General features: G+C 44.7%; 1 protein-coding gene and 2 long non-coding RNA genes across 7 annotated transcripts in view; 1 reads left to right on the forward strand and 2 right to left on the reverse strand.

The window, feature by feature from the left end:
• The window catches only part of LOC100770129 (zinc finger protein ZFAT), a 174,377-nt gene that overhangs the window by 104,699 nt on the left and 43,948 nt on the right, over window positions 1-25,730 (forward strand). For both annotated transcript variants that reach the window (XM_035449597.1, XM_027431701.2), the window contains one exon: window positions 10,405-10,493. In XM_035449597.1, coding sequence (XP_035305488.1) covers window positions 10,405-10,493 — 89 coding nt within the window. The remainder of the gene's footprint in view (window positions 1-10,404; window positions 10,494-25,730) is intronic.
• Window positions 928-13,386, reverse strand: LOC118239356. Its single transcript, XR_004771257.1, has 3 exons — window positions 13,259-13,386; window positions 9,508-9,651; window positions 928-2,077 (listed from the first exon to the last, which is right to left on the reverse strand). It is a non-coding gene; the product is annotated as an uncharacterized LOC118239356 (long non-coding RNA).
• LOC113837502 lies at window positions 14,189-25,150 on the reverse strand. Of its 4 annotated transcripts, XR_004771254.1 has the most exons (6): window positions 24,948-25,150; window positions 23,195-24,273; window positions 20,979-21,490; window positions 20,208-20,589; window positions 18,610-19,240; window positions 14,189-15,851 (listed from the first exon to the last, which is right to left on the reverse strand). It is a non-coding gene; the product is annotated as an uncharacterized LOC113837502 (long non-coding RNA). The 4 variants fall into 4 exon arrangements; XR_004771256.1 differs by having other exon boundaries at window positions 18,610-20,589; window positions 20,979-21,107; window positions 24,948-25,149; XR_004771253.1 differs by having other exon boundaries at window positions 18,610-20,589; window positions 24,948-25,149.

Below are 25,730 nucleotides of genomic sequence, written 5' to 3' on the forward strand. Positions count from 1 at the left end.
GTGTGTGTTTCTTTACCCTTTGTCTTAGGTTTAATAGAAATGCACTCCCAGGAAAGATCACCAGCACTTGCTGCTGTGCAGTCTGGAGCAGATGCCTCTTTAGCATACTTGTGAGGCTTATTGCCTCTGCTGCTGTAACAAATTGCCAAAGGCCTAGATCCATGGTGGGCCTATGACATCATGGCTCTGTAGTCCCACAGTCTGTGACCCTGCTATCAGCATGGCTGTATTTCTTCGTCACACTCTTGAGGAGATAGAGATCTGGTTCTTCCTTTGTAGTTCACAGACCTTTGGCTCAGGGGCCCCTTTATCTTGAGAGCCAGCAGCGTAGTGTCCTTCATTCTGCGAGTCCCAGCTTCCTCACATCTGTTTTCTGACTCTGATCCTCAAGCCTCCTTCAGCTTCTATTTCACATTTCACGCTCTACATAACCCAGGGTCTGATCAGCTCCAGGAACATTGCTTGGCTGTACCTACAGACTCTTTTTTTTTTTCTCTCTCTCAGTATAAACTCATGTGTAGGTTTCAGGTACTGGGAACTTGTCTGCCTTTGTGGTGGGTATGGGACACTGTTGGCTTGCTACCCTGGGGTAGTTCGCTTTTACTAAGTATGTGGGCCTTGTACCTGCTCCTCCACCTGCCACGGTTTTGAAAATCACAGCACCCCTTAACTGTACCAGGCAAGAGTGGGTGAGTACCTGAGTGTACCGTACGGGCCACCGCCCGTCACGCCTATCTCGACCCGCAAGAAGGACACGACCACGACTCTTCTTCAAGCAGTTTATTCAGGAACCTTGTATATCGGCTTCCCCTTCTACCTCTACCTCAGCTTCTCTCTCTGCTGCTTCTCTCTCTCTCCCAGCCCCCTGGCAAGCCCTTAAAAGCAAGCTCATTACCCAGTTAGCTCACGACACCTGGCGATCCCGGATAGGTCACAGCTGGAGGAGGCACACCAGATCCACTAAGCGCTTCCAAATAAGGCTTGTTTACAGCTAAGCTCGGTCTCCCTGGCATCCAGCCAGGCGCCATCTTGGGGCTGTGGCTCCCCACAGTGTACATCACCAAGGGACAGCCAAATCCACTGTCTTTTGGGCATCATGACCTTAGCGCATGGTGCCATAGAGGGTATCAGAGGGTCACTGTGTGAAAATGGCAAACACTACTTTTCTGAAAAAAAAGTATGAAGTACCTTTTTCAAAAACTGCTAAAATTTTACTTATGCAAAAATCACCTTTTTCAGTAAGACTGGATAAACAGTCATGAGACATTTCTACTTTATGCCTGTAGATATTTCTACTAATAACAGTTTGGGTTTATAGAAATTCCTTCTCTAAGGGCTTCAGTATCCCTTCAAGTCTAAGTACACATGAAGTTTGATTCAGCAGTGATACTTACTTAACAGACATTGCAAACAAGTTGCTTTCAATCCAAAAGAATCTTCCATAGCTGTGGCTTTGTGTTCAGATTGAGTCCAAATGTCAGAATCTAAATGCCATATCTTAAGGTTCTTTGGCCATTCTATTATTTTTATATAAAACTCTATTTAAAGTAACTGAGCAGCTGTAACCAGCCCCATAGAAACTGATGAAGCAGGTGTGGGCCTGGAGAAGAACCAACACAACCACAGGTGTTCTTCATGGTGGCCTTGTATATCCATCAGAGCAAGACTTGGGGCTCAGAGTTCCCCTCCCTTGTGGACAACCATGTTTCTGTGTTTCAGCATCTACTTCAGTATAACCCCACAACCCCCCTGTATACCTTCTGTCCTTTCCATAACAGGCCATCCAAGGCAATTCCTTGAGGACTCCTGGAACTTTTTATATAAGTTGTGACAGGGCAATGGGTGGCCCTGGCTCATCTTCCCCTATTGCAAATCTGTTCCATAACCATAGCTAGGTCATGCAATTGTCCTCAGTTTTGGCCCGAGCAAGGGTGGAGCTGAGGATCACTGGATTCGCTTTCTCCCACTGTCTGGCAACGCTTGGATTTAGGCAGTGTCTGGTTCCCAGGCTATGTCTAGCAGGTCAGAAGCCATCAGTAGTCATCCACCCATTATTCAAAGGATGAACCAGGAGTTCCTATTAGATGAAGAAACAGAAGAGGTCACCATAGCCAAGGACAAGGTATACAGGCTGTGTCCCAACTCTAGTGACATCTACAGCTTGACTTTGCAGAGGGAAAGAGGGTGTCTGAGCAGATCCAGGGAGTGCTCCTCTAACTGCTCACTGGCCTCATCCTCAGTAGGCCCTCAGTTTTCAGCACCCAGGATGCAGAAGGAAGGGCTTACAGTTCTGGCTCCAGGGCACGCACAGCCTGAAAGGGAGCTTACAGATCGACAGAGATGCACTAGTTGACTGCTTTGGCCATTCAGTAAAATATGTCTTTTATTAGACAACCCCGATGACAACAAGCAGAAAGTAGAAAATTACACTGTCGGGAGGCCGAAAGTCCAGTGAGTGAAACAGATGATAAACGTGGTAAAAATCAATAAAGACAAGCTACATTACAACAGAAATCTTGAACCATCTCAGATACTTAGGAAACTTGGGTATGAAAGTAAAAATGGAAGTATGAAATGATTTGGTTTCTACACAGAAACACTCTGAGCTTCCTAGTACTTAAACTGAATCAGCAGAGAAGGGCATGGGAACCGTTTCTCAACATAGGATTGCTATGGAGGGACCCATGGGAAGCCACAACCGAATCCAGGCTTTAGAGAACTGTGCCAGCAGAGTGCAGACAAACTGAAGAACACACCAACCACAGGGACCAGCAGGCACCAAGGCTCTGGGTGCTTGGAGTGCAGAGAGCAGAGGTAGTACCTGAGTGTAGAGAGAGGGAGCCATGAGATTGAAGAGCCTGAAGCCATTGCAGGCTCCGACTCTTTGCTGTGGGTGGGGAGGCCAAGGGCTTGTGGGAGACTGGAGCCAATGGTCTTAGAGAATTCCAGGGAAGCGAACAGCAAGAGGACAGCAGGATCACCACCAAGTAACTTGGTGGCCCTGTGGAGAAGAGTCTCCCACGGGTCCCCTGCATGTGCCACTTTTGTCTCTAAGGGGCTTCCTTTAGGAGACAGGAGTTAGTGTCTGTTTTCTGTTGGAGGCTCTGATTAGCAGGAAAGAATATCCCAGGACCGCACAGGGTGACCTGGTCACTTCCCCTGCCACTTTTTTTTAGGTGGCCCTTTCTAATGGACAGCCATTTTATGAAATAGGCCACCTTCATGTGTGAGAGGTACCAACCACCATGGCTGATATCAGTTCTTTCTGCCCTCATTAGGTGAAGTGATTCTCTGTGCTTGGAAGCAGAATGTACCAGGGTTCAAGGCAGGGCTTTCTTGCTCCAGTCTGTGACCTAGAAAGCTACTTAGGTTTGTGACTCTGCTCTGTCATCCATGCATTGACGATACTTCCTGCACGGTTTGAGTGCCCAGTGGGACCCTACACAACCCAATACTAGGGCTGCTAAAAGATGCTTGGTGGTTCAGTAAGTAGAGCTAGAAGGAAAAGAGGATGGTTTTAAAAATCAACCTCTTCTTCTGCTCTGTATTTGTTTTCCTCTCTTGGGGCACTGTGTGGTTGATATCCACACCCAGCTATGTGATGTTCTTTTGCCAGCCCTGTGAGGTCATTTTACCCTGAAGAAGCACACTTTACTGTATGCTTTCCTTTTAATTCTGAGGAATCTCTTGCCGGAAATGGCCTGATAAGTCTGAAAATTGCTTCTTTATGACTAGTCATAAATCTGTATTTAATTGTTTCAATTAGGCAACAAAAGACTATGTTAAGTACTCTCTCCTGCCCCTTCTATCGGGCTGTATCTATTGCCTGCCTGGGTTGCCTGGGTAGGGATGAGATGGCATTTTGGAGCCACCCACTTTCCTTGTATGGTTCAGAGCCTTGGGTGCCAGGAGGGTCATTCCATTTCTTTCTTTTTTTTTTCTCTTTTTTTCTTTCTTTCCTTTTTTTTTTTTTTGCAGATTTTTTATTTGAATTAGAAACAAGATTGTTTTACATGACAATCCCAGTTCCCTTCTCCCTCCTGTCCTCCCCTACCCCCCCCCAACTAAAACCCTACCTATCACATATCCTTTCTGCTCCCCCTGGATGGTGAGGCCTTCCATAGGGTGTCGTCAGAGTCTATCATCTCCTTTGGGATAGGGCCTAGGCTTGCCACTGTGTGTCCTGACTCAGGGAGTATTCCTCTATGTGGAATGGGCTCCCAAAGTCCACACCTATGGTAGGGACAATTACTGAACTACTATAGGAGGTCCCATAGAATTCCGAGGTTTCCTCACTGAAACCCATGTTCCTGGGGTCTGGATCAGTCCCATGCCGGTATCCCAGCTATCGGTCTGGGGAGCAAGAGTTCCCTGATGTTCAGGTCAGCTGTTTCTCTGGGTTTCACCAGCCTGGTCTGGACCACTTTGCTTTATACTCATCCTTCTCTGCATCTGGATTCCAGTTGAGTTCAGTGATTAGTTGTGGGTGTCTGCTTCTACATCCACCTGCTGCTGGATGAGGGCTGTCGGGTGGCATATAAGTCAGTCATCAATTTCATTATCAGGGGAGGGCATTTAAGGTAGCCTCTTCTCTGTTGCTTAGATTGTTAGCTGGTGTCATTTTTGTAGATCTCCAGACATTTCCCTAGTGCCTGATTTCTCTGTAAACCAAAAATGTCTCCCTCTATTATGATATCTCCATTCTTGTTATTGTCTATTCTTCCCCTGACTCAAACCTTCTGCTCCCTCATGTCCTCGGCACCCCTCCTCTTCTCCCCTTCTCATTCTCCTAGCTCCCTTCCCCCCCTTCCCGTGCTCTCAATTTGCTGAGGAGATCTTGACCTTTTCCCCTTCTCCAGGGGACCATGTATGTCTCTCTTAGGATCCTCCTTGTTTACTGGCTTCTCTGGCAGTGTGGATTGTAGGCTGGTAATCCTTTACTCTATGTCTAAAATCCACATATGAGTGAGTACATATCATGTTTGTCTTTTTGTGATTGGGTTACCTTGCTCAGAATGGATTCTTCTAGTTCCATCCATTTGCCTGCAAATTTCAAGATTCCACTGAGGTGTGTTTCTTGTATGCAGCAGAAGGAAGGATTCTGTCTTCTTATCTATTCTGCTAATCTGTGTCTTTTTATAGGCAAGTTAAGACTATTAATGTTGATGGATATTAATGACCATTGATTGTTCATTCTTGTTTGTTTTTGATTTGTTGATGGTGGCGAGATTATGTGTGGGATTCTATCCCTTTTTCCTTTTGGCTGTTTGTAAAGTGGGATTATCTATTCCCTATATTTTTCTGGTTGTAGTTAACTTCCTTGGGTTGCAGTTTGCCTTCCAGAACTTTCTGTAGGGCTGGATTGGTGGATATGTATTGTTTGAATCTGACTTTGTCATGGAATATCTTTTTTTTTTTTCATTTATATTGATTGAAAGCTTTGCTGGGTATAGTAGTCTAGGCTGGCTTCCATGGTATCTTAGTGTAGGTAGAATATCTATCCAGGACCTTCTGGCTTTCAGAGTTTCTATGGAAAAGTCAGTTGTAATTCTGATAGGTTTGCCTTTATAGGTTACTTGACCTTTTTCCTTTGCTGCTCTTCATATTTTCTCTTTATTCTGTATGTTTGGTGTTTTATTATGTGGCGAGGAGACCTTTTTTTTTGGTCCAGTCTATTTGGTGTTCTATAGACTTCTTGTATTTTCATTGGCATGTCTTTCTTTAGGTTGGGAGAGTTTTCTTCTATGATTTTGTTGAATATGTTTTCTGGGCCTTTGAGTTGGATTTCTTCACCTTCTTCTATACCTATTATTCTTTTGGTATATTATTCTTTGGTTTGGTCTTTTCACAGTATCCCATATTTCCTGGATATTTTGTGATAGGGATTTGTTGGACTTAAGATTTTCTTTAGTTGATGAATCTATTTCCGCTAGTGTGTCTTCAACTCCTGAGATTCTCTCTTCCATCTCTTGTATTCTGTTGGGTATGCTTGCGTCTGTGGTTCCTGATTGTTTACCCAGCTTTTCTATTTCCAGCATTCCCTCAGATTGTGCTTTCTTTGTTGTGTCTATTTCAGTTTTTAGGTCTCTTTGAGAGATTTGTTGATGTCTTGTATTTTTTTGGTTTGTTTTTTCTTCCATTTCTTTAAGGGATTTTCTCATGTCGTCTTTGAGGTCCTCTATCATTTTCCTGAAGATGTTTTTAAGGTCATTCTCTTCTGGTTCATCTGCATTGAGATGTTCAGGTCTTACTGGTGTATGGTTCCTAGTCTCTGGTGGTGTCATATTGGGTTTTCTGTTGTTGAATGTGCTTTTACATTGCCCTCTTCTCATCCTTTCTTCTGGTGGGTGTAGCAGGAGGCTCTTGGTCTCCTGGTGGGCGTGGGACCAAGGTTCCCTTCTGGTAGATGCAGACAGTTCCAATACTCTGATGTCTGTCCTCTTCTTGTAAATGGAGGTGGCACTGTTACCGGGGCTTCGGGAGTGTCCGGGTGTGCCGGATCCTGCTGCGGAGCTTGGATCCTGTGAACAGACCCCTGGCAGGGCCCTGAGCAGGGCCCCCATTTCTTTCTTTCAAAGCTTTTTAATTTTTATAATATTTTTATCATTTAAATTAAAATATATTTACATCATTTTCCTCCTTTTTCTTTCCTCTAGTCACTCCCATGTAGCACCCCCATCCGAACTTCCTCTTGAAATCATGGCGTCATTTTCTTTGTTATTTTTACACACACACACACACACACACACACACACACACACACGGAAATTACCAATACGGAGCCAAGTAGAAATACAAGGGTGTTTAATAGGGAAAAGCCTTACTTACAGAGCCACCTAGCCAGCCGGTGCGGCAGCAGTCTGTACAGCAAGCCAAAAAAGTGAAAACTGAAAGTGAAACCCAGCCACTTGAAACTCTTACTCTGTCACCCTGGGACCACGCCCTCACAGGCATGGTCAGAAGACCTGTAGCCAGCCCCTAAGCAGGCGTGGCCACAGGTTCCCCTACACACACACTCCTACCTACCTAAATATGTAAATACAACCTGTTCAGTTTGTGTAGTGTTACCTCTATTATATAATTTCAGGAATGGTCACTTGGTATTAGATAATCAGTTAGGCAGCTCGTCCATGGGAAAGTCCTCAGTTGCCTGTAGTATTTTGTTTGGTTTCGTTTTGTTTTTTTCCATTGTGTTTGTCTGTGGCTTCATTGGATTTCCTTTTTCTACTTTAGCATGTCTGGCAGTATTGTATTCATTCAGGTCTTATTTAGGCAGCCATATTGTTGAGGTATCATGGTTAAAACTTCTCTGTCATTTCTAAGAGACACATTCTCACAGCCTCTTTCCTGGTCCAGCCTCTCTCCCTCCATGTTCCCGAACCTTAGGTGCAAGGATTGTGGGGTAGATTTAGTGTCAACTGCAGCTGGACGCCCCACAGTCGCTTATTCTCTACATGTTGACGTGTTGTCGTCTTCTTTAATGGTCCCTGTTGCAAACCGAAGTTTCTTTGATCAGTAACACCTAAGCTTTATCTGTGGGTACACTAATAAATCTTTGAGAATTGTGCTGGCTCAAAAGTTAAAAGCATTTGCTACTCTTTTCAAGGAGCAGTTTGGTATCCAGCATCCACGTGGTTCATGTCTGCCTATAACTCCAGCTCCAGCCATACCTGGTCTGTTTCCTTCTTCCATCCTCTCTGGGAACCGAGAAACGCATGACACACAGATGCATAGAGATCTCATACACACACACTCACACAGCACAATCTAGAGTTGAAGAGTTTGTACACTTACAGGGAGGTGTAACTCTAGTATTAATATTCCTGAACCATTTGTTTATTTTTGCTGCTCTTATCATGGGCGTTGCCTGTGTAACACATAAAAGCTTTCTTGCATGTTTCTTGCCCGTTTCCATGTTCATGTATGTATACAACCCAGACACTGGATGGCTAAGATGAAAAGAACGTGGCAGCTGATAGCAGCCTGGTTTGTGAGCGGGTTGTTAACAGTGAGCAGATCGGGAAGCATACTGGGTGTAAAATGATGTTTTGTGAGGTGTGGGTGGAAGGGGCAATGTGGTAGTGAGAGTGGCCTGTGGCTGTGGTAGGAGAAGCATGCAGAACTTGGCAGCTTCAGCCGTATGGTTCTGTCTTTAAAGTCAAGGACACAAGGGAAGGGTTGTGGAGTCTACACTCCCCCCTCCCCCGCTGTGGCTAAGGAACCCTGCCGAGGCCAGGTGTGTGTCAGGGGTATCCTTGCATGGAAGCCCAAAGAGGCCATGGTGTGAAGCTGTGAGAGTGAGTCCTGGATTGTGTTGGAGATGCCAGAGGTGTGGGGTACCTCCTGAGGAGAGCTGTTTACCGGGAATGGAACTAGCCTAAGTCAGCAAAACTGGCAGTAGTTGGAGATCTGGAGAGTGCTTTGACGTTGGATATGGAGATGTAGAATTTGTAGAACGTCCTGGTTGTTTTCGTTCTTGCTCTGGTATTACATTATTTCCTCACTGTGCTCCTTTACATCCCCTTTGGAATAGTAATATATATATGCCGTGCCATTGTATACTGGAAGTATTTGATGTTTTTATTTAGATTTTACAGGGGGTTGCAGTTAGATTGCCGTGAGTCTCAGAAGGGGCTTTGGACTTTGAAGGTGTCTTCAGACTGTGAAAGACTATGGGGACTTTTGAAGTTAGATTGAATGTGTTTTTTATTATGATATGGCTACTAGCCTATGGTGGCCTGGGAGTGGAATGTGGTGATTTGAATAGGGATTTATGCATTTGAATGCTTATTCATCAGTGGTACTACTTGAAGAGGACAAGGTGTGGCCTAGATGGAGTGTGTCACTACGGGCAGACTTTGAGGTTTCAGAAGCCCATGTCAAGCCCTTTTGCTCTCTCTTCCTTGTGGTTATGGATCAGGATGTCAAACTCTCAGCTACTTCTCCAGCACCGTGTCTGCCTGCACGCCATCATGCTCCCCACCATGGTGTTAATGGACTAGAACTTCTGAAATTGCAAGACAGACCCAATTAAATGCTTTCCTTTATAAGACTTGCCTCAGTCGTGGTGTCTCTTCACAGCAATAGAACAGTGACTAAGACAGTAGGTGACTTCTCAAATGCTGGATGGAGAGGAGCAGTCTGAATAGAAGGCTCTGGTTTGGGCATCAAGGGTATGCCAAAACTGTAGGGAACAGTCATGTGCAATGCGTATCAGAATGAGGAGTGTGGGCTAGAACACTATGGGGCACCAGTTTATAGAGAATGTCACCAAGATCCCCAGTGACTTGGGTGGTGGTGGTGTAGTTACCAAAGAATAAGGACTTCAGGTCACAGACTCTCAGCAGAATCTCAGGTAGCAGAGTCAGTAGTAAAACCAGGAGTAGCATCTGTCATTGGCCCAACCTACTGGCTACCTTGGTAAGAACAGATATCAATGCCAGCAGTGCCTTTACCCGGTTTGCAGAGCAGGGGAATATAGGGGATTCAGCCACAGAGAAGTCTTACCTGTCTGGCCTGAAGGAGCAGTGTAGAGCTCTCCAGAGGAGCAGAGATTTCTTGGGATCCATGCTGCAGCTGTGTTCCCATAATGCTGGCAGCACTCGGACCATTTACTACTGCAGGAAGTAGGTCATACCTCTGTTTGGTTACCTATTTGTATGATGACAAATGGAGATTCTGTTTACTCTCGCCAGGAGGAGTGTAATGTGTTCCACATATCCATTTCTTTGTTTGGATATGAACACCCATTCACCTGATGGCTGAATATTTACACATTGCTAAAGCGTTGCTCTTCTCTGAAGTTGACTGTGTTGTTTCTGAGGGCATGCTGTTGGCTCTCCCACCACAGCAATCTTTCTCCATGTAGAACACCTTTCTGCAGACTCCTCTGATGCTCATGATCTCGTCTTCAGTGAGATGCCCTAATGTCCTGGCTTCCCTCTTCTCCAGGTCAGCCCTGAACTTCCTGTAGACTGCACACTTCCGGTTCCAGAAGGAAGATGCTGCTGTCTCATGTTTCTGACCATGCTGTGGTCCATTCTGGTGATCAGGATCTCCCTCTCTCTCTCCCCGTCTCTGTCTCTGTCTCTTGAACTCCTCTGGTTTTGTTTTTATTTTTCCAGTGTCCCTCTCTCTAGCTGTCTGGACATAACCGTTTCTCCTCCTGGAAAACGTGTGCTCCAGTTACGGCTCAGAGCTTCCCTGAGCCCAGCTGGCCACTCTCTTCCTTCAGCGGTGAGCTCCTTCCCGCTCCTACTGGCTGGCAACTGACCCTGCAGCCTTCTCCATCTCCCCCGAGAATCTGCTCTCCCACCTGGCAGGGGACACCACTGTGTGCTGGCCCCTCCCCGTGCAGGGGCTGCCAGCCGGGCGTCTCTCACCTTGTCCTCCTCTTCTTTCCAGGGAAGCAGTTCAAGTGCACGGTGTGCGACCACACGGCGGCCCAGAAGCCACAGCTGCTTCGGCACATGGAGCAGCACGCCTCCTTCAAGGTAAGGGGCATGGCCCGTGGCAGTGGGAACTCTGGCTGGACACACACCACTTCTGGCATTGCCTTTGCTTTCCAGCCGTTTATCTGTCATGCGCGGGGTTTGCTTTGTGCTCCCTCCTTCAGGAAGCGTAGTGTTCCTCTGTGTTGTAGAGACCAGCTCAAGGAACAGTGTGCAAGAGGATGCAGGCAGAGGACAAGGCATGCTTTTACCACCAAACCTGGGGCGAGCCGGGAGGGAAGGGACAGGGTTAGGGACGTGTGTCCATGCCGTCACATCTTAGGTTGCTGCAGCCAAGTTGCCTGGTAAAACAGGTGTCATAAAGACTACCTGGTAGCGTTTTATATGAGTGGGAGAGTTCTCTGGTATATTCTCTGCAGTGCCTACCATGTGGCAGGGGTTGGAGTCTGTGTTTTCCTGGTACTTGGAAGTGATGTTTCTTTATTGTGTGCGGTAGTATGCACTTAGCCAGGCTCTTCAATTTTATACCTATTTTTTTACATAATTAAAATGGGGGGAGGGCTTCATTTCATGTCTCACAGTGCACAAGCGTGTTTAACTTCTGGTTGTGCATTTACCATGCTAGAGACCCGCGCACCTAAGCAGCCAGTGTCTGTCTTTGTAGGAGAGAAATTGGGTCCCTTGGCGGTAGTTCTTCTTCTAGCTGTTCCAGTCTCAGTGGGCTTTGCAGTCACCCTTGGTTTTCAGTTGATCATTCAGGAACACCTTAAGCAGCCTCTAGCCCTGAACTAAGTCCTTGTTTTCTAAGATTGGACTGTGGTGTGGGATTGATTCATCCTCTTGAGCATCCACACAGGTGGTTACTGCCTATTTCTTCTCATGCCCTCGGCATCTGATGCACAGCCTGCCGTTGCTGCACTGAACTGGTCTCTGAGCCATGGCTGGTCCCCTCAGGCGCCCAGTAGATTCTGGGTCCTCTTTATCAAGTACAGTTGAGAATGAAGCTCACAGAGGGTGAGGAACACCACAGCCAGCCTCGGAACTTCACCGTGTAACGTTCCTATGCCAGTCTGTCCAAGGGAGGTTTCTCAGTTAACTCATAAAGCAGCATGAAATTGTTCCAGACAGTAGCAATTACTCTTGTGTCTTCTCCCCTCACCCATGTTGGCTTCCTCTTGCTAAAATGGATCACCACCAAGTTGTGTTGAAACAGCACACATATTTCATAGCTCTACAACTCGGAAGTCTGGCGTGGCCTCCAGCAGGATCAGAAGAGAACATTGGCAAGGCCGGCCTTCAAGCCCATGCCCTTGTCTTTCTCCACTGCTAGAATCCCTTGTGGTCCCTGGCTTGTTGTCTTCCCTCGATTTCAAGGCCAGCAACATGGCATGTGTCTTCACATCTTCTGCTCCGACTTTCCCCTTTGGCTTTAAACATCTTTTGGGGAAGGGGGAGGGGCGATGTTGGAGAGATGGCGGTTGATAAAGCGCTTGTTGAACAAGCATGAAGACCGCCTGAGCCCCACCGCCACGTGTGAGCCTTACGCCAGCCGCCCGCCCGAGTTAGGTGCAAATGAATATACAGGAACTTGTATTAGGTTCAATGCTGCTTGGCCAATGACTAGGATTCTCATCTGTTAGCTCAGTCTTAATTATCATAAATCTATATATTTTATAAGACTTACCTTATCAGACGCCTTATTGGCATGCCTCCTTGCTGGTGGATCACATTGTGCCGCTGGAGCAGGAGCGGAGGGGAAAAAAGGAGAGCCACTTCCTGTTTCCTCACTTAGATATGAGTCTCCTTGCCATGTCACTTCCTGCCTGGATCATTACTTCTCTATACATTTCCCATAATCCTCCTTGACTCCTAGTCCCGTCTACTTGCTGTCTCATTGGCCAAGCAGTATTTTATTTAACAGTCAATAAGATAAACATACACAGTACATTCCCCACCATCTGGGTACAGTGGTAACCCTCGTGCTGGGGAGATGGAGACAGGCAGATCACACTGGATCATGATGCCTGGCTGGCTTCACTGAGTCCGAGAGCTCTGAGTTCAGTGAGAAATCCTTTCTTAGAACACGAGGTGGAGATTGATGACTACCTACCTGAAATTAGCCTGTTTGTCACATGCCCTCATGGCCACATGTGCAGGGGTATACACGCATGTACACACACACCACATACACATGCACGCACTCACATGTGTGCTCGCCCACATACAGAACCTTGAGGGTGCTGGGGATGTGATTCAGGTAATAGACTGTTGCCTAGCAGACTCTGTTTCAGTCCCTGCCATGTGAATCTGAAGTGATAGCACATGTTTGTGATCCCAACACTCTGGAGTTGGACACAAGAGGATTAGAATTCAAGGTCAACTTTGATTATATAGCAAGTTCAAGACCAGTTTGGGATGCTAGGCACCTTGCTGGAAATGATAAAATATTTAAAGGCCCTTGTGATGACTCTCATATAACCCAAGTAGAGCCCTTAGCCTGTGGTTAGGTGATTAGTAACCTTTGTCTTGATTCCTGTCCTTTAGTTTTTGATTATTATTGTGTTTTCTTCAGTGACAGGGATGAACCCAGACCTCATACATGCTAACAAAGCACTCTTACATTTCAGCTAATCCCAGCCTAATCCTGCAGTCTTAATTCCCTTTGAACATAGATCAGGACGTAGGTGTCTGGGGGGGGGCGTATGTTTTTCCAATCATATTCGCCCACAGTTTTGCCTTTCCCATCTGCCTTTGGAGGTGCTTTTCTATGGCGGGTGGGAAATGCACAGCATGCAAGCATATTTTACCTTCAGTGCTGCTAAACATCCAGGTCTCCCATCTTCACTAGTGTTGTTTGGCCCGGGACCCTCAGGCAAATCCTACTGAATTTGTGCAGTTGGTTTGCAAAATGAAAGCAATCTTCCTTTCCGGAGATAGATTTAATGATTTATAGTATATGACTAGTGTCAGGAAACACTGAAATAAATCAGATTCCTGGATTGTTATTTTTAAAAATGGCATATTTTCTATTTATGTATTTATTTAGTGTTCACTAAATAAGATTTGAAAATGCTTATAAATTCCTTTCTTCATAGAATCTAGAATGCTTTTGATGCATTTTTTTTTTTTTAAAGATGAGCTTGCAGTCCAACTGTAAATGGGATTTTTTTTTAATGGAAAATCACTGCATCAGCTTTACCGCTGATAAAGCGTTGTTGGGTTTTGTGACATAGCTGAGTGGCTTGGTGGTTTGCTAAAAATGCACTACTTCTGAGTCAGAGATAAATGCAGGGTAGAGGACCCTCCTGGCTGAAGGCAGGGCCAAAGGCATTGTCTTTTCCTTCTGTGTTTCCAGTCATTTCACACTTCATGAAAATAGACTCACAAACTCCTTGTGACTGTTTCGGAAGTATTGAAGCCATGCTTTATTTGACCTTGCCCCTCACAATTGAGTCTTTTGGTTGCTCCCAGCTTGGGCTGTTATGAGTAACTGCACAGCAGACATCTTCATCTGGAAGCATTTCATGTGTCCTAAAATCTAATGGGTGATAAGGTTCAGAGCCAAGCTCATCACACCTCTTGAGAAGTCACAGACAATGTGTGGATGCAACCAAAATGCATTCCCGAGGGCACAGTCTGCCTCAGCCTTGCAGGGTTTAGGGATTGACCTAACTGGGGCAACAGGGAATAAAGACACAACAGGCACCTGTACAGAAAATTTGGTGGCACACCAGCAGTCCAGAAACAGTGTTTTTATTTTCTAAATCTGATGGGTTTGTTATGTACAGCTGAACCGAACAAGGAGGTACGTTTACCTAATCTGTGCAGGGGTGGGGTGGGGTGAAGTCTCTGTAGGGGAACAGTCTCAGGGTGTAAGCATCTAAGAAGAGGAAGTTACAGTCCATATTTTCTGCACACACCGTCAACATCCACATATGAACCAGGAGAAGGCTTTGCCATTCCCTGAACCTGACCTAGGGAAGGCTTTGCTGTTCTATGGATCTGAGGCACTGGGGTCCTTGACACAGTTGTGCTCAGGTCAACAATACACATAGATCCACTCCAGACTTAGCCACGTCTTACATATTTGCTCAGGGCTTCCTCTGCTTCCCACAACACTCAATACCGTTGACCTGCGAGGCGTGCTAGAGAACACACCTGGATGTGATGGGCAGCCCCGAGCCGGAGGGTTTAAATAATGGCATGGTCTTCATTTCTACCTGCACATCTCCTGGCTTAAACATAACCAGTAATAGTTGGTTAGTTCCATGCGTTCATGCCACTGTTACACCAGTGAGTATGTGTTTCCAGGCAGGCTGTTGTCGTGGCTTGGATAAAAACGATTTTTAAATGAAGTCTCGTCTTTTCATTCGAAGAAGATGCTTCTTTTGGGGTGGCATCATGTCTGTCATGACGTAGCAAGTTTGAGAATCTGATGTTTGATTCCCTGGAGTCCAGCATCCTGTGAAGTGGGGTCTAATTCCTAGCTCTGAAAATGTGATTGCTCTGTATTTTTTTCTTATCAGAGAGATGAGGGGGGTGTGGAGGCTGCTGGCGCTCTAGGTGTGCAGAAGACAAATGGAGGAGAGGAAGAGAGGGGTGAGGGGAACAGATGACTGTCACAGGAGAGTCAAGTTAGGCGTGAACCACAGCCTCATATACAAATGGTTGCTCAGATCCACTGTTGCAGCTGACTTGGGCCCCTCTCCATCTTTCCATGGATTATTTCCTAGCTTGATTGATTAGCTCAGTCATTTGAGGAAACTGAGATTTCTTTTGTCATTAATAATTTATTTAACTTTATTTTATGTGCATTGGTGTGAAGGAATTACTGGAGTTACAGACAGTTGTGAGCTGCCAGGTGGGTGCCGGGAATTGAACCCAGGTCCTCTGGAAACGCAGCCAGTGCTCTTAACTGCTGAGCCGTCTCTCCAGCTCCGGAGATTTCTTTTAGCATGCCTTCAGGTATCAAAGCCTCGGAATGGAATTTTCAGATAACTTTAAAATTCAAAGAAAATGCTGAGCATCTAGAATTATTTTCATACAATATTTTTTAAATTTCTCTTATTCTCATGACGCGTATTCTCATAGGCACGCATGTGAGAAGAACTGGCCACAAACAAGGGAATGACTTGGGAAAAAAAAAACAGCAAAACCATGCTGAGATCATTTCTCACTCACATCAGTAAACATCAGGGTTCAAGCACACACTCCGTGCGGGCCACGAGGGAATAGCCCTGTTGTTCATGTATTGTTGATGGGAGTGAAAATGGTGAGTTCTCCCAGGGAGATGAGCAGAGCGGAATCTGTTACAGCTGCAAGTGTGTGACAGATGAGGCGAAATGATCTCTTGTAAGAATTCATCTACTTCATAGATCCTTGCAGATACATGAAATACAGCTGGTAACATATCCACGTGCAGGGTAACAGTTAAGTAAAAAAAAAAAAAAAAAAAAAAAAAACAGTTAAGTAAAAAACAGAATGATCGGTAGCTTCAAAAGAGGCCAAAATATCTCTCTGCTCATTTCCATAGAAAGATATTTAATCTGTATAAGAAACTGCCAAAGGAAGATTAAAGATGATAAAACTATACTTCTTATGTTTACTTTTAAGCTTCTGTAAAAAACACATGCAAAATAAACAGGCACATCAACTGTTGGGGTAGGTAAGAATACCAACAGGACATGGAAAGACATGTATGGTGAACATACACATAATGCATGTTTGCATGTGTGGGGCATATATGTACAGGATATGTGTGTGTGTGTGTGTGTGTGTGTGTGTGTGTGTGTGTGTGTGTGTGTGTGATATACATGCATACAGTACATCAGTAGACAACAGAAGTTAATGTTGAGTGTCTTTTTCAAATACTCTCTGCCTTATATATTGAAGCAGGATCTCTTGCTGAACCCAAAGTTTGCCATTTTGGCTGGCTAGCCTGCTCTAGGAATCCCTTGTCTCTGCCTCCTGTCTACTTAGATTACAGATTATCAGCCATGCCCACCTGGCTTTTGCATGGATTCTGAGGATGTGAGTTCTGGAGCTCACACCTGCCTGGGAAGCTCTTTGCCCATTGAGCCATTTTCCCAACCTATGCCTGATTTTTGAACCATGTGAATCGAAAGGGTCACCTTCTTGATATATGTAAGTAAAAACCATAACACTCTAAGAAGAAAAAAGAAGTCTTAGAAGCTAAAGTCAAAGCAGAATATGAATATGTTTCTAATCTTTGGTGTTGTCCTATATGAGTGGTGGTGAACTGCCTTTGGCATTTGAAAACCCCAGAACTATGAGCTATCCTAGAAACTGCAGGATTTAGAACCAGGTAAAGGTTGAGTTGGTTCCTAGCGATGCCATTTGTCATTTAACTTCTTTATGTAAATCTTACTACCTGTAAAATGCTGATGGTGATATTGGCCTCCTGGTGTTGGAGATATTAAAAGCAGTATAATTTTATGATCAGTGGGTCTGGTACGTGGTACCTGGTGGGTGATCACAGGATGCTGGCTCTAAGTTTCTTCCCGTATCTCTTGAAAATGACTCCGTTTTCTCAAAAGAACCAAAGTAAGGGGTGTGACCCAGCTTGATCATGCCCATCTTCCTTTTACTTGGATTGAATTCTGTTTGCAAAGCACTTACTCTAATATTCTCAGAGCTGTTTTTCATTTTCATTCATTTCCAGACACCGATGCTCTTTTTTTCTCTGTTATGTGAATTGTTCACTGACACTAGCAGATGAGGGCCATGCCTAATTGGTGTCACTACTTGCCAACTAGTGGACCTTTGTGGGGCTCCTTTGCTTTCCCTCTGTTCCCTGAACACTTTTAGCAATGATGTAATTATTGCAAAGGCTGCTGTGCAGAAACAGGACAGAATGACTGCACAGCTGTCTACTTCGGCCATAGTTATGGGGAAGGCTGGGAAGGCATCAGCTTTCTTTCTCCATAAAGGGCACCAGGAGCTTTCTTCAAGGGTTATTTTCACTCTCCATACCAGTTTGGCTTCTCTATAGTCAACGTTGTCAGCATTATTGGATCTTGGAAATGTGTGGAGAGTGAATCTCTACCCCTAGGGCTGCTCTCAGCGAGCCAGGGCCTAGCTATTGACGTTGACGGAGACACTTGTCCACATGGCTCTGATGTAGAAACTTGAAGCACTAAGAAACTAAGGCACTGCAATGGATTTGGGGCATCGTGAGGAAAAGCCAGATTCCATTTGGAACACATTCCTATAGAGCTCCTGCACTTTATTTGTTCCTATGTGCATCTACGTGCATGCAAGCTAGCCATGTGAGCCTCTGTGTAAGCAGTTGGGCAATCTCTATGTTTTAATTAGAGTACCCAATTATTTACATTTAGTGCAACTGTCTACATGTTTGAATATTAAATTCAGCATCTTGGTGTTTATTTCTACCTGCCATATCAGTTCTTTTCTGTTTTTTTTTATTATTATTTTTGGAGGGGAGGGTGAATCAAGTATTTCTCTTTATTGATTCTCTTTAAAAGTTACAACAATTATAAACACACAGAAAGTAACGCAGAAAGTTTCTGGGTGTCCCATACTCAGCGTCTGCTTGTTAGCAGCCAACATGAACAGGGTGTGTCTGTTACTGCTGACTGATATTTCAACACTGACACATTATTAACTGAATCTCTTTTTGCATTTCTGTCATTTTTATTTGATGTCTCTTTCCCGCTTTAGGATCTCAGTAGCATACAACATTATATTAAATATCCTATGTTTAGAGCTCTGTTGAGATTTGACAGTTTCTCAGACTTCCTTGGTTTTGATGACCTTGGGAAGAGATTATCCCCCACTTAGGACTTGTTTACCTTTTAACTAGACATGTGCGTGCGTGCGTGCGTGTAAGTGGTTTCTGGGAATGTTATTTTTTTTAAAAAACATATGATTTCAAACAATATACTCTTGTGAACATAATAAAATCCACAAAATACTATATATCTATAATGACACACTTGCACTTTTATTATCATTTACATTATTCTTACTTAAGTTGTTAACTCTTAAACAAGGCTGTGCTTTTGTTTTAATCTGCAATATTTTAGTCAAATTTCAAATTTGAAAATACAGTTTTTAAATTTAAAAATTAATTTGAAAATGCACTAAGTGTAAATGTAGAATGTACTGATAGACTTACCCCTCTTTCCTTGCGGATCTGGGCTCCTGTCAGACACGCTGTTTTCCTGGCTTAGGGAATTTCTTTGAGCATATAGATGAATCTCATGTGCACTGGCTCTTCTGTTTTCTTTGAAAATGTCTGTCTTTATTCCCGTTTGGAAGTGCCTTCATTTGTCCAGAGTGTCTTGAAGGCAGAGGCAGGAGGAGCTCTGTGAGGTGAAGGCCAACCTGATCTATGTCCATGCTGAACTGTAGACTGAGACTGTCTCACAAAATTCGATAGCAACACAGCATGGATGAGCATCTTGACAGCCGTCAGTGTCTGGGGAAACGTCATGACAAGATGCTTTGTGCCTTTTCTTTGCTCTCTCCTTTCCTTTGCTCTCTGCCCTTCACTGGTGTGAGCATGTCTGTAATGGGTCTTTTTCTTCAGGCTGGCTTGTGACTTTTGTGCCCTAATTTGTTTGCCTCCTATTAACAACTGCCGAGTTGAGGTACGGTCTGTGTGTACCTGACTTGTGGTTGGCTAAATCTTCGGGTCACTGAGTGGTGTCTGTCGTCAGAAAGTTGGACCTTTCTCAGCTGTTATCCCCTTCAATATTCACTTAGCTCATTGGTTCCTCATCTTCTTCTGAGGGCAGTCCTGCAGTCTTTTGACATGGTACATCCCATTACTCAGAGGGCCTCTCACCCTCTTCCCCCTCCTCCCCCTCCTCCCTCCCTCCCTCCGTCCCTCCCTCTGTGTGTGTTTCTTTCTCTCTCTGTTCTCTCTCTCTGTCTCTCTCTCTCTCTCTGTGTGTATGTGTTCTTCTTCTGTATCTTTGTATTTCAGTGATCTCTCTTGGCCTTTCTTCAGGCTCATCACCCGTTCTCTTCATGTCATATTTGCTCTTACTAAGTTCATCAAACAAAGAGTCTGGTATTTTAACATTTCTAGCATTTTCATTTGGTCCTTTCAAATTGGCTTTATTTTTCTGCTTAATTTTTTCATCTGTCCCTACAAGCTCTCTCTTCTCAGAGCCTTTAACACACTTACGGTTGTTTTCACATTTCGTTCTCGTGATATCTATATCTCTATATCACCCCCCACCCTGCCATTTTGAGGTTACATTGTCTTGCTTCTCTCTACACGTATCAGAATATTTAATAGAGTTGAGTTTTATGCTTTGATCAATGATAGAGTCTGGGGTAAGTGCTAGTTGATCTCAGAAAAGCACATGATTTTAGTGTGGGTCATTGTACAGAAGATATCAGGAAGCAGGCACAACTGCTCCCATGAGAGGTTGCCTTTGCTGGCTGCTGTGTGAGAACTCGGACTTCATGAGTTCCTGGCACCCTGATGGATAAGAACTCATTCTGCCTTCACTGTGCAAGAGATGTGGTTTATACTGGAGACGCGTCGGCCTTCCTGGAGTTTGGATACATGTTAGGAAGAAGGTGCACTAATGAGTGTCCACCCCAAAATGTGTGGTCACTAAATCTCTGAGAACATCTCTGGTTGGCATCAGTTCATTTGTTTTACAGGGAATATGACTATGCCCTGTGCCTCTATTGGGAGAAAGGTCTTAGGTGTCTGTCCCTGGTTTTCCCCTGGCCTTTGCCTCCTGCGTTTCTTACCCTGACTGACATTTCTCTGTGCTCCTTTTCTATAACCCGTTTCATGTGGAGTTTTCTGAGGGCTCCCAGTGAGTCTGTAAACCTGCATGGGTCTCAGGACCCTTCAACAGAAACCAGCTGTTGTACTGTGTAGTCCAGCTGTGTCCAGGTTCTGTAGGTCTGGAGATGTTCTGGAGCACAGTCGGGGCTTGTCTTCCCGTAAGCTCTTGAGCACCAACCGTCCTGGACATCACTAAGCTGCGGGATCTCTAAGCATGAGGCTGTCAGCTTGACAGGTCTTCACAGAGTAGCTGCCCACTGTGTGTTCATGTTGGCCCTCTGCCACTCATGCCAGACACACAGGAATTTCACCTGGAAGTGTGATCGAGGCAGCAGCAGCCAGCTGTAGGCAGAAGTGACAGATGCAGGGTCACCTACAGAGTGAAGATTTTGTCTACACAGTGTTCAGTGTTCGTTACCTAATGAGTTGTCCCTCCACAAACACCCACGGGAGAAGCACCTGTTGGATGAAAGCCCCGTGTCTTACAGCAAGGCCTGCCCTCATGTGCTGTCACACTGTCTTAATATCCAGGCCTGTCACTGCCTGGGTGATCTTGGACACATACCTTAACCTTTCTCAGTTACCTGTTGCTTAGGAGTAGAAGCAGTACCTGGGCTACCTCTGTACACGTTGACACTAATAAGAAACTAAGTGATAAGGACTTGCGATGGGGTCCTCATAGTTCTCTTTCCATGCTTTCTATGGCTTCTTCCTTGTCTCAGTGAACTCACCTTGACTCTGCACACTTTCTCCTGTCACGGTTCCATTATTCAACATTCTTGGTATGAGGGTGGCTTCATCTATTCTTAGAGTTATAGTCACATGCTCCACTGATGTGACATCTTCCGTAATGGTGTCCTCTAACACAAATACAATTTAGTACGACACTTGGTGGAGAGAACCTTTTACTAGGTGTGTCTTCCACATGGAGTTCTCCAGTATAAACCACATCTCTTGCACAGTGAAGGCAGAATGAGTTCTTATCCATCAGGGTGCCAGGAACTCATGAAGTCCCGCCCTTCCCATCAGCCCCGCCCCTTCCTGCTGGACCCACTGTCTGTCTGTCCATGCTTTCCTAATTCTGCTTCCTGACGAGGGTTGCCATGCTCTGTCCTCATCACTGCTGCCCACCAGTGCTTTTCATCACACTGATGCATGTCTCAAGGGCTCAGCACCAGAGAAGACAGACTTTGCACCTTGTAGCTCCACCCTCTGTAGAGCTACAAGGACACCGAGAAATCTCCTGGAAAAAGAAAAGTGGTGTGTGAGTTGTGCAAGTCTGCAAAGAGAAATTAACTCTGAAATCAGCAGTTTTGAAATAGGTCCCTTTGGAAACTGTTCAGGGTGGCTGAATGCTGACCCATCTTTATTTAGCTTCCTTTGTTTCTGACACAGTGTGACCTTCTCGGCCATTGGTCCTTCCCTTTTTTTTTGGGCAAAAAGCTCCTAGATATAGCTGAGTTTGGGAATTGACCCATCACCTTGACAACACACTGTCCAATTTATATTTGATATGTGTTAAATGAGGTGGAATCCTTGACAATCAGTGCCATGAGTCTATTGCTTTATTGCAGTTGAAAATTTGCATAGCCACAGCATTGTCACAGAACTGCTAATAGGCAGGGGAGACCATCTCTAATGTCATTGTCATTGGCAAACTTTTCCTAACTCTTCCACACAGAGTATATCATACCATTACCCAACAGTCAGAATTTTCATAGACAAAGTAAGAACAACTAAAGAACTCAGTTTTTATTGGATCTTTTGATGCAAAGTATGTGAGACAATCTGGGTCTTCCCTGTCAGGCCTGTGCCGGTTGCGATGGCTTCTAGGCTGAAGTCAGGCCTCTGTCTGCTGGTTTCATAGGCCTCCCAGGACCAAATGTGAACCCAAAGTGATAGCCATTGTATGGAGTATTAGAGAAAAGTTATTTCCCAGGAGCTATGGGAACTCAGAAGACCAGCACAACAATCATTCCAACAACATTTTCTAAGAAGTCTTATTTCAGCTGAGAGTATATTAGCCTATTACTTAAAACCCACATTTTTAGAGACCTGCATCAAGAAGGTTCTCTGTTGATTGATAACCACAAGTCAAAATCCGAGCAGGACTGAGAAGAGGAAGAAATAAAAGGGTTCAGTGTCCACAAGTCCATCAGTGGTGTGCGGGTGTGTATTGTAGGTTTATATGTGAGGAGAACTGGGCCATACATGATTTGCACAATTAAGCAATCCTGGTCAAGATGTGGTCCCATTAACCCTTTTCTTTGAGGGTTCTGAATATGCTACATAAGGTGGTCAAAGAAGGCCTCATTGCTTGAGAGACCAGGGTGCCTCTCAGGAGATGGTTACTTTGCTTGGTGGTGTGGTGATATACTGTTTATGGCTTATTAAAGCCCCTGGAGATCAAAATAGCAAAGCAGCCATACTAGTTCGCCATAGAAGCCAGGCAGTGGGGGTACACTCCTTTAATCCCAGGACTCAGGATTAAGAGGTGGACCATCTCTGTTAGTTCAAGGCCACACTGACTACAGGAAATTGATCCAGTCTAAAAGAAACAGCTCACGCAAAGGTGATCTCATCATGACCTGGGATCACACACCTTTAATCCCAGCACTAGGGAAGTGGAGACAGGGGTCATATGGCTGGGTGGAGGACACAGGAATTGAGAGCCTTTTGTCTCTGAGAATTCATGGGGACAGGATTGCCATTTCAGCTGGGTCGAGGTAAGATCTTACTGGCTTAGCTGCTTTGCTTCTCTGATCTTCAGCTTGAAGCTTGAACCCAAATATCAGTCTCTGGGTCCATTATTTATTGTGTTACACTGTGGTGTGACCTCACCGCAATGGACAGTTGCCCTTATCTGGGAAAGGATCTGTCCCATGAAGTTCCTCTTGTCTAGGAATCTAAGGTGACTCAAGAAGAAACTTTAAGGATAATGACTTACCTGTCTTCTTCCAAAGTAAAGGAGGCAGACACTAACAAAGGCAGAAATGTCAGGCAGAAATCCTTCGTCTGCAGGTCCAAGTTGAGGAGCCAACTCCCTTTAGCAAAAGCAGTTTCTACTCATCTGTATCACAATCTCTTATTGCATCCTGATAATGAAATAAGTGCCAAATGCCTTTGTAATGTGGTCACAGGAAGCTGCGGTGAGGTATGCGTGTAAAGAGTGTATTCACCCACAGAACACATGAGAACAGATATGCAGAATTGGAGAAACATTATTTAGGATGAAGTCAGCCAAGGAGGTTGCTGTGAAAATCATTTATTCCTGGCTTTCCTTCTAATTGCCGTGAGGAAGGGCGTGGAATCACAGAGATAATCTCGAGTAACCAGAACGGAAGAGAACATTTGTAAGCAATACTGTTTGTAGGCGATTTCAGTTACCAGTACTTCTGAGTGGTTTCACAATGCCAGACAACTTTGGAAAGTGTTTTGTATGCATAATTTACTTTGCTCTCTGATAACCCTTCTAGGCAAGTATTATGATCCCTGTTTTATAGATGAGAAGACTAAGGCCCAGAATTGAGTGAAGTTAGGAGGACTGCAGTTTTCAAGGTGTTTGGGTTTTGATGGATGTCTTTGTGACATGATGACTCTATCTGTTAGTCTGTGCCTTCAAAGCTCAGTGACTTTTTACCCCTTTGTCCTTTCACACTTGCTTCCTGGAGGACATACACCCACAGGTGTATGTTTAGTTACCAAAACTCAAGCACAGCCATGGTGCAGAATGCTGCTTAGCAGCCACAACACTCACCAAGAACAGTGGAAACCACACAACTCAGGTGCACTAACATGGGAGTTTGTGGCAGTTTCTATTTTGCTTTTCTGTTCTGAATTTGGAGGACAGTAAGGGCGTGGATATTGTGCTCGTTTCTCTATTTCCCATGAGTATGGGAGGAAGAAGGAAGGTGTGGACCTGGGTGGTGCATGTGCCCTTTGGTAGCTGGCTTCTGCTACAGAGCCTGTGCTGAAGACCGTCGGTGTCATCTTCAGTTCTGTTGTCCTTTAGATTTCTTAAAGCATCTGTGGAAAAAATGGAAACTGGATAGTTTTATGTTCAATTAAAGTCCTATCCATCTATGACTGTGCAATATATCCTCTGGAAATTCTGCATTTTTGACATCACAAGTGATTACCAAAAGAAAAATAATAACAGAATAAAATCGATAACCAGCCAACACTAAAGATTCTCCTAAGCTCTTGCACCAAATGCAATTAGTGTGGATTGATTTACTGTTACTTGCCATGATGAGTTAATTGCCTCAAGGTAAGCTGGCTTTGAACTTGTGGTATCCATGGCTTTAAAATATTTATTCTTTTAAATTGTTTCATTTGTCTCTGGCCTTATTTGAAAACAAGCTCCGTGCTTATTAATTGATATGAAGATCTGCCTTTTGCTCTTTGGATCTTTACCCTGGGATTGTTTTTTTTTTTTTTTTTTCCTGCCATAGTTGACCCTGGGTAGAGCTGAGTCCCACCTTTGGGGGCTAGAATTACAAAAACTTTTCACCCCTGGCTTGGTAAACTTGTCTTCCAGACTCCCAACGTAAAGAATGGCTGGGACAGAAAAACAAAACACCAGTCACAAAACTTCAACCATGCAAAATCTGCCTGCATGGTAAGGAATGAATGGCGTTTTCATTTATACATGTGTTCTGTAAGCTTCAGAGCTATTTCAACATCTTTGGTACACATACCTCTGAAGGCTGGTCATCAGGATCAGAGTGCAGGAAACCCTCAGTCTTTCCTTGTGAAATGTGCATGCCTTTCCAGGTCTGTCTGCTTCTGACCCCTTGTGCTCTTTTCTTGTCTGTCTCCTCTGAAACTCTGGGAGCTATCACAACTGTATACATTACCAGTGTGTGGTTGGCAGAGTCAACCCTCACATTCGGCAGTACTCACAGGGAACACATGGATCCTCCCATGGCTGCAAATACCAGCCAGCTACCAGGCCCCTAGCCTCAGCCTCCACTGCGCCAGGCAGACACCGTGCTGCCATATCACGATGTCGCCACCCCTGTGCTCAGCTTACACCGGCTCTTCACTCTCGCTCTGATCCATTCCACACGGCCACATCGGCCTCGTCTTCTTCAGGTCTCAACCTTCATGCTTTGTTTTCATAGGTTTAATGATGTCTGGTCAATAACCATGGTTGCTTCTTTTGATGCCAAGCTGTAAGTTCTGTGAGGCACTGGGTTTACCTTTTGTTCTCCTTTCAACACTCAGGCAGCATTTTGTAGGGGATGCTAAATACACTGTCCATACATCTTGTATTATTATTATTATTATTATTATTATTATTATTATATTATTTTATTATTATTATTATTATTATTATTATTATTATTATTATTTACACAGGGCCTCACCTAGGCCTGGCTGGCCTCAAACTTGTTAAGTAGATGAGGATGATCTTGAACTCATAATCCCCCTGCGTCTGCCATCTGAGTACTGGGCATCATGCCCAGTTTATGTGGTGC

Source organism: Cricetulus griseus, chromosome 10 (genome assembly GCF_003668045.3).
Source record: "Cricetulus griseus strain 17A/GY chromosome 10, alternate assembly CriGri-PICRH-1.0, whole genome shotgun sequence".
Taxonomy (NCBI): Eukaryota; Metazoa; Chordata; class Mammalia; order Rodentia; family Cricetidae; genus Cricetulus; species Cricetulus griseus.